The 9,160-nt window shown below is 43.1% G+C and overlaps 2 protein-coding genes across 2 annotated transcripts; one reads left to right on the top strand and one right to left on the bottom strand.

Annotated features, from left to right (window-relative positions):
* Nucleotides 1–4,469: 4,469 nt before the first annotated feature.
* LOC106447019 (GDSL esterase/lipase At2g31540-like) lies at nt 4,470–7,033 on the bottom strand. Its single transcript, XM_048778208.1, has 4 exons — nt 5,623–7,033; nt 5,122–5,380; nt 4,866–5,039; nt 4,470–4,702 (listed from the first exon to the last, which is right to left on the bottom strand). The coding sequence occupies exons 1-4, from the start codon at nt 6,250–6,252 to the stop codon at nt 4,470–4,472; spliced, it is 1,296 nt and encodes a 431-aa protein (XP_048634165.1). The 5' UTR covers nt 6,253–7,033.
* Nucleotides 7,034–7,269: 236 nt separating this feature from the next.
* Nucleotides 7,270–9,054, top strand: LOC106447023 (40S ribosomal protein S3-2). The gene is made up of 6 exons (XM_013888869.3): nt 7,270–7,435; nt 7,522–7,669; nt 7,755–7,926; nt 8,253–8,307; nt 8,403–8,534; nt 8,620–9,054. Exons 1-6 carry the CDS (start codon nt 7,406–7,408, stop codon nt 8,830–8,832), a joined length of 750 nt encoding a protein of 249 aa, XP_013744323.1. The 5' UTR covers nt 7,270–7,405; the 3' UTR covers nt 8,833–9,054.
* Nucleotides 9,055–9,160: the final 106 nt, after the last annotated feature.

The following is a 9,160-nucleotide window of genomic DNA, read 5'->3' as shown; positions in this document are numbered from 1 at the left end:
AACTCAACACTAAGGCCCAAGTCATGTGTGTGAACTCGGCCCACTACATCCTCCTTCTTCTCTTTTACCGTCTCTGTTTCATATAACAGAGTTGTGTTACGCACACCCCCCCCCCCCCCCCCCGCAAACTTGGCAGTTGTAGAGTGCCAACGCCGAGTTTGTCACGCAACAACGTGAACGACCGTCTTGGGAGAGGTTTCGTAAAGATGTCGGCAAGCTGATGTTCGGACGGAATATGCGTAACCTCAATTAACCCAAGCGCCACACGTTCTCGTATGTAATGATAGTCGATCTCCATGTGTTTAGTACGACCATGGAAACCCGGATTTGCAGAGAGATGAACAGCAGACAAGTTGTCACAGCGGAGGAGAGCAAGAGAGTCTTGAGGTATCCGAAGGTCGCGAAGAACATAATTCAACCAAGTGAGCTCACATGCCGTCTGAGCCAAGGCACGATACTCAGCCTCCGTCGACGAGCGAGAGACCGTAGGCTGACGTTTCGCACACCACGACACCACATTCGAGCCAAGCAAAGCACAAAATCCCGTGGTGGAGCGACGAGTGTCATGGCAGCCCGCCCAGTCACTATCACTAAAGGCATTGAGGGATAAGGATTGATCGCGAAACAAGTGAATACCAAATGCCGTAGTGCCTCGGATATACCGCAAGATGCGTTTCAGCATCGCAAAATCAGTCATCGTAGGCAAGTGCATACGTTGACACACAAGGTTAACGGCAAACTGAATATCAGGCCGAGTCAAGGTCAAGTATTGGAGCTTCCCAGCGATGCTCCGAAAGTAGGTAGGTTCGGGGAAGAAGGTAGTGTCTTTGTACAGAGCATCAAGGCGGGTCGGGAGAGGAGTGGGCATGGGATTAGCCGACGCCATTCAAGATTCAAGGAGAATCTCCTCAGCATAAGCCGTTTGACTGAGAAACAGGCCACGCGCATGATACTGAGCTTGGATCCCGAGGAAAAAATGAATTTCCCCCATGTCTTTCATCGAGAACTGACGGCTCAACTCAGTAACCAGTGTGGACATGAGAGAAGATGATGTGCCCGTGAGAAGAACATCATCAACATAAAGAAGCAAGACAAGAGTCTGGCCATTGTGGTGAAAGGTAAACAGAGAGGGATCGGCCGGACTGCAGGTGAACCCAAAGTCAAGCAAAAACGAGGTGAACTTGTTGAACCACGCTCGGGGAGCCTGCTTCAAGCCATACAGAGCTTTGTGAAGGCGACACACGTGATCAGGTTTGGAAGGATCCACAAAACCAGGAGGCTGTTCGACAAAGACATCCTCTAGGAGTTCGCCATGTAGAAACGCATTTTTAACATCAAACTGTCGCACCTTCCAGTTCTTGGCTACAGAGACATTAAGAACCACTCTGATAGTGGAGGTGCGGACCACAGGACTATACGTATCGATGAAATCCACCCCTTCTTCTTGTTCATACCCTTTGGCGACCCACCGGGACTTGAGTTTGTCCACAGAGCCATCAGCCTTCATTTTTACCGTATGTATCCATCGACTACCAAGCACATGCATACCTGACATTCGAGGAACTAGAGACATGGTCCCATTACGCCGCTGAGCTTCCATCTCCTCATTCATCGAGTTGTTCCAACCAGGGTGCTTTAAGGCTGAAGTGATTGTCTTTGGGATAGTGGGAACATCAACTCGGGTGAAGAGGGCATAACGAGGGTTAGGTTTGCTGATGCCACATTGCAGCCGAGTAGTCATTGGGTGAGTGCGAGGAGGCGGTGGAATTTCAGGAGAAGGTACTCGAGAGGGAATATCATCAGATAGATGAAGCTCTGGTGTTGCAGGTGCCTCAGCGAGACAGTCATCGTGAGTCGTGGACACAGAGGGAGAAGCAACACCAGCAGGTGCGACCGGAGTTCCAAGGTCGGGAGGATGACGGGAAGGAGTGCGCTGCACGGTTGGTAGTATGGTAGGACCTACAGGAGCAGCTTGCCACGCTTGTTGAAGGGGGGTCGAGAGAGGCTCTACATAGTCTTTATATCGCTGCTCATAAGGAAACAAATCCTCATCAAAGATAACATGCCGCGAGATGTAGATTCTTCCAGTAGGTGGGTACAAGCACCTATAGCCCTTGTATTGAGCATGATAACCCAAAAAGACACATTGAAGGGATTTAGGATCAAACTTGTTTTGGCCATATGATCGCAAACAAGGGTAGCAAGCGGCACCAAAAACGCGGAGGAATGAATACTCAGGGATCTTGTTATGGAGTAACTCAAACGGAGACTTAAAGCCAACAGCAGAGGAAGGGAGAAGGTTGCTCACATAATTGGCAGTGTAAAAAGCCTCAACCCAGTATTTGAAAGGAGTCTTGCTCAAGTATAACATTGACAAGGCGAGTTCTGTGAGGTGGCGGTGTTTACGTTCTGCCAGGCCGTTCTGTTCAGGAGTAGAGGGACATGAGACCTGATGATGAATTCCATTAGAGGAGAGATGAGAGCGGAAAGCATGACTCATGAATTCTCCCCCACCATCACTCTGAAAGGACTTAATTTTGAGACCGAACTGAGTTTCAACCATTTTTTGAAAGGCAATAAACACTTGATGAAAATCTGACTTGGCTTTTAAAGGAAACAACCAGGAGAAGCGGGAGTAATCATCCACTAGAATGGCATAGAATTTAAATCCTTGATTCGATACAATAGGTGATGGACCCCAAAGATCACAATGTATTCGATCAAGGGGTGCCATAGAAGTTGATAAAGAAGTAAAGAAAGGTAGCTTTGAACTCTTCCCCATCTGGCAAGTCTCACAAATGGAGGATGTGCTGCTCTTATTTGTTGTTATTGCCTTGCTGCTCTTGAGATACTGAAGAACCTGAGGATTTGTATGCGCTAACCGACGGTGCCACACCAACTCACTTGCAACAATCTGCCTATTGGAATAAAACGCTACAAAATCCACATTCTTCAGCATATAGAGATCCTCATGTCGAGGTCCTTTGGTCACTACTTTCTGAGTTCGCAGATCAATCACATACACCCAATTAGCATCAAAAAACACTCCACAAGGGAAATCATCACATAACTTAGATATAGACAGTAATGATTTATGTATTCCCGGACACACAAGAACATCAAGGAGAGGAATGCTACCTTGGGGTGTAGTAATGACCGTGGAGCCTACATGTGTGATCGGAATCTGATTGCCATTGCCTACCAGAACGGACTCAGGTCCATGATATGATGAGACATTCTGAAGAGAGGACGCCGCAGACGTGATGTGTGCGGTTGCAGCGGAGTCTGGATACCACTCATGACCTGTCGCATCAGAAACCTGAATGGCAGCTAACGCTTTTGGAATATCAGTGCTTTGGTAAGCATTGTCAAACCGGTTCCAACATTTAAGAGCAGTGTGACCAGGACGCCCACAAATCTGACACGATGGGCGGTTCGAGTCGCCAGATAGAGCTTGGTTCCACCCAGACGTGTTGACTTGCTGAGAGAAGCCTCTCCCACGAGTGCTGAAGCCACCCCCTCGTCCCCTGTTCCCGTAGCGACCACCTCCATTCCCTCTGCCTCGCTGGTAGCTCATGGACCCCGTGCGTTGAGTCTGAAAGGCAGCGAATGGAGTCACATCTGCAGGGGTGTCGTAAGACTGAAGACGGGTGTGAAAACCTGAGACCTCAGAGAGAACATCACTAAAGGTCGGAGGAGGGTAGCGGGACATTGAGCTCTGCACAACCGTAGAGATGGGATCATATTCTCGTGAGAGACCATTGAGAAAGGTAAAGATCTTCATAGTCTCCTCAACTGGGCGCCCAATGGAGCTAAGTTGATCACAGAGAGCACGGAACTCCCGACAATAGACAAGAAACTCTTTACCGCGAGTTGACAGCAGCTGGAGCCTTCTCCTCAAGTCAAACTCTCGTGCAACAGAACTTTTGTTGAAATTATCGGCTAAAGATAACCACACATCACGGGCTGTGTTGAGGTTGTGGACATACCCAAGGGCCTCTTCGGTGAGAGTACCAAACAACCAAGACTTAACGAGTTGATCTGAACACCTCCAGGCTTCAAGGGCTGGATTCGGAGAGACGACTGGTACTTCATTGACGACGGTAGTGATAGTCTCCACTGGAGCCGGGACCTCACCAGTAACAAAACCTAGAAGCTTCTGGCTGCTAAGCAGAGCTTCAAGCTGAGTCTTCCACAGAAGATAGTTACTCTCATTGAGCTTTAACGTCACAGAACTAGTGATATGGAGGGCTGTAGGAAAAGGGTCGGTAACTGGAGCATCTGCCATTACAGCGACCTGTTAAGGTTCTCAAAGCTCTGATACCATGTGAAAGTTTGAGATCTGAAAAATATACTTTTCTTAACTCCCCCAACCACACCACAATAGTTCTTCAGTTACAATATATATAGTGTAAAGAAAGATTGTAAAACCCTAGAGCCACACTCTGATCTCTATACAAGTGGTGTAATCACAGCCCTTCGATGCATTGCCCAAGAGGACTGAACGTATTCTTCAGGACCACACCACCAGCTGTCGCTGACCTCATCCCTTCCGTACTCTGTAGACGACCGTTTGAATTACTCATAACACTTCTTCCTTTTACCGCCTTCTCACTTGAGCTTTGTCTTAACTCAACACTAAGACCCAAGTCATGTGTGTGAACTCGGCCCACTACATCCTCCTTCTTCTCTTTTACCGTCTCTGTTTCATATAACAGAGTTGTGTTACGCACACAAAACACATTAGCATCATAATCTTAGCATGTAGATTTATAGACTCAAGCACCAAGTATCTACTTCAACAATCTACCAATTAACATTTTCATTTTTTCGAACCGTGATGGCTTAAGCCGCAATCCACTCACGGATCTGAGTATCAAGCAAGTCTCCTATGTAATTATAGGTAGCTTCTGATGGATGAATGGAGTCAAAGAACAAAAACTCCGAGTGATTGTCACACGTTTGAGAAAGAACATTACACATGAAGCTCGTCTCCAGAAACCCTGTTCCACAACATCCTCTCTTCGTCTCCTTGAACCCTGTTTTTAAAAATCCCACACGAGTGATCATAGATATTATCTTATAAAAAAACTTGGGAGACAAGAAAGGTTGTATATATACCGTATTTGCCAGGGTTTTGCATCATGTCATAGATAGGGTTATATATATCAGCGTAGAGGATCTTGCTTCCGGTAAGAGATGCTTGCATCTGGGGTATTTGCTTTTGAAGCTTCTGATTGTATACCACAGAGTCTTTGTTCTCTTGTTCTAAGCAAAACCTAAAGATGTTGCGGAACTTAGCAGTCATTTGGATCGGTAAGCAACCAATAGGAGGTAAACCTCCGATCACAATATTTCTGCAACCTAAACTATATAGCTCCTGCACACATACACACACCAGAAAAGATAATCAAATAATTGTTAAAAAAAATTATTTCATAAGCTTTTTTAGTCTAGGATTTACGATTTGAAAAAAAAGGGTTTCAAATTTAAATTTTTTATTTTAGATTATAAATATATACCATTTTGTTAAATTTGAAAAATAGATTATCATATGAACTTGAGATGGATTTAGCATTTCCTTGCACAACAAGAAATGTTGCTATAGTTTGAAAACTTTACCCCAATGAGATTGTCAAGCCTCTTAAGAATAAAGTCTTGGTAGCTAGAGACATGATGGTACTGAAGACGCCTTGTAGGAATAGTGTAATAATTCAAGATGAAATCGTTAGTCCCTGCACTTATAACCACCAAGGCATTGTTGATAATCTCCATAGCTTTCTTGTCTCCCACGATACTCTTAAGACGAGCAATGTAGCTCTTGAACATGTTAGGTTGTTCGGAGACAGGAACCGCCTGAGTGGAGAGACTTGTTAGGTCATCGTAGCCCGCTCCGGCTGATGCAAAACAGACTCCAGTTACAATATCTTGGTCGGAGAGATTTGGTTGTAAGAAAGGAGGAACAAGCTGTTTGATGTTGTATTTGGCTGCGAGTATGTCGGGGATTAGTTTTCCGTTTGAGAATCTTCCGTTAGCTTCATGGTTTGGGAGATCAATGCCGTAAGGTAGATGTGTAGCTCTGAAGAATGTGTTTATAGGGTAGTTGTTGTTCCCTGTGTCCACGGTTGAGTCGCCGAAGATTAGAATCGCTGGGAATAGCGGTTGCGTTGTGGCGTTATCGGCTGCGTTGCTGGACGCGAGAAGTGTTGTTGCGATGAATAGAATGAAGGTTATGGTATTAGATGTAGACATTTTTTTTTGGTTTCTTTGTGTTTTGATTAACTTGAATGTGTATGTATGGTGATGAGTTTATAAAGAGCTTTGAAGGTGAGGTTTCTTTTTGTTGCCGTGTTGGATTTTTGATAATAGTGTGCTGTTGTTTTTCTTCTGTAAAATGAAACAAAAGGGATAAACAGCTTTGAATTTTGTAGTCTAAATAAAGATTCACCTAAAAACTGCAAAACAGATGGTAAATAGAAACTTTAATCGGTAGTGGAGCTGTTTAACAATTGATAAGATGTGTAAAGAGAAATGAAAAAATATCTAACATATCTCTAATGAAAATCCCTATGATCTGTACGAGGAACACAATACTGAATTTAACATATTGACAAACTATATACAAGGTGAGCGGGTTAACAGTTCTTTTTCTCTAAAATTTTGTTGATTAATTTTGATCTGATACAAGCTGGTGACTGTAAGAATACAATCCCAAAAAACAGAAGTTGTAACAGATATAAAACAGTCACACATGATAGACGCTAAAATTATAAATTATTTTCAGCTTTATTTATGCCAATCAGTTTTTTTTTTCTGCTTCCAATCTTATAAAATTCAGAGTCAATAATGTCTTTGATGAAATGCCTCAATCTAATGGAACCACGAGAACGTATGAAGAAAAGAAAATCATATACCAAACTAACACTTGACTGTAAACTTTTTTTTTTTTTTTTTTAAACTCCTTAATCCCGTTTTAGAAAGAGAGCTTAAAGCTAATATTAGTTACAAGCCTCTGGCTCCAGAAGTTTGTTGAAATTTTGTGATCAGGTTTGTGTGTTAGCGTATCTCCATACGGTTACACACTTTAGAAAAATTACTTCTCCGTTTCATAAAGAAACATGAAATTTTTATCTATGCATTTATAAATTTTCATGATTTTTTATTATGGGGAATATACATCATTTACACAATCGAATTACTGAAAAACTGATACTGCATTTGCTAATGGGCCGCATTTATCAGATAATGGGCTTTGTTTTAATACGAAACGAGCCACACAACACGAGCAATAGAAACCCTAGTCCCAAAACTATATATTCTTCGCTTGCCGCTCATCGCCACCTTCTCTAGCGTTTTTTCAGAACTCTGAGCTAATCGGCAAACTTCATTTATCTTCTTCTACAACATGGCAACGCAAATCAGCAAGAAGAGAAAGGTAAAAATCTCACTCGATCCTTTTTACTTCCCTATGGATCTCTTTCGGTGCATCGAATTTTGAACTGGTTCCTTGAGTTTGTGTAGTTTGTAGCGGACGGTGTGTTCTACGCCGAGTTAAATGAGGTTCTGACTAGGGAGCTAGCGGAGGATGGATACTCAGGTGTGGAGGTTAGGGTTACTCCAATGAAGACTGAGATTATCATCAGAGCCACCCGTACTCAAAACGTTCTCGGTAATAATGTTCATTTCAACCTAAAGCTTAGAACTTTATCTGTAGAGAGGTCTGATTGATAGCTATTTGATTCGTTTGGATGTAGGTGAGAAGGGGAGGAGGATTAGGGAGCTGACATCACTTGTGCAGAAGAGATTCAGATTCCCTCAAGACAGTGTTGAGCTTTACGCTGAGAAGGTTGCCAACAGAGGCCTCTGCGCCATTGCTCAGGCTGAGTCTCTCCGTTACAAGCTCCTCGGTGGCCTTGCCGTTCGCAGGTACTCACATGGTCTTCTGTACATTTCTGTGTGTTGTTTGTTTGTCAGATCATGAATTTGTTAGCTTGTTACCTCATATAATGAGTTGCATTGCCTAAATGATTGGGTAAAGTTTATAGCTTTAGGCATGAATGGATGTTATTGAAGCATATCAAAGGAGATCCAATCTACTCGTTAACTTTGTAGTATTGGTGATGCATGTGGTTCTAGCTAGGTTTTGGCTGGTTGCTTTGTTTATATTTGCGTATTGTTTCCAGTCTTTGATTCTCTCGTTTCTTAACAAAAGCTGGATGTTTAATATGGCTATGATCTTGTGTTGTGTATAGGGCATGCTATGGTGTCTTGAGATTCGTCATGGAGAGCGGAGCTAAGGGTTGTGAGGTGAATACTAATAATTCCACTATTCTCTACGTTGTTTTGTTTTCTCTCCACAAAATTAATCTCAGACATTGTTCATGTCAAATGCTTGCTCTCAGGTGATCGTGAGTGGAAAGCTACGTGCAGCACGTGCCAAGTCCATGAAATTCAAGGACGGTTACATGGTTTCCTCTGGTCAACCTACCAAGGACTACATCGACTCTGCTGTCAGACATGTTCTCCTTAGACAGGTGAGATTTTCCTCTTCTGGCTTGTTTGGTTGAATAAGTAAATCGACAAAAGATGTCTAATTCTAAACCTCAAACGTATGTGCAGGGCGTGCTCGGAATCAAGGTGAAGGTCATGCTTGACTGGGACCCTAAGGGAATAAATGGACCAAAGACACCATTGCCTGATGTTGTCATCATCCATTCTCCCAAGGAAGAAGAAGTAAACTCTGCACCTGCTCAGGTTGATGCTCCGGCTGCTTTTGTACCCGAAGCTCCCCTCACTGCCGTAGATTACCCTGAGATGATCCCTGTCGCCTAGAAAGGAATACCTTTTTTTTACTACTATTCCATTTGATTTTGTTCTTTTTTTTGTTCTTGGAATCAGACTCCTTTCCAAATTTTATTTCTAAAATTATCTCAAGAAGTTTCCAGTGTAAGGGCTTTTGGATCCAAAAGTTTATTTCTCGTTTTCATTTTCAAGAAAGCTTTTGTATTTGCGATATACAAAAACCAATTTGAAATAACAGATCCCAGTTACTAACATATAAAAGAATTTAGTTGAAGAACTTCTAATTCTTGAAGTTCAAGAAAAGTATATTCTTCAAGTGATTCTCTAATAATTCTTGAAGTTCGGTGATCATGTTGTT

This window comes from Brassica napus, chromosome A4 (assembly GCF_020379485.1).
Source record: "Brassica napus cultivar Da-Ae chromosome A4, Da-Ae, whole genome shotgun sequence".
Lineage (NCBI taxonomy): Eukaryota > Viridiplantae > Streptophyta > Magnoliopsida > Brassicales > Brassicaceae > Brassica > Brassica napus.
This window is presented reverse-complemented; position numbering and strand designations above follow the sequence as displayed.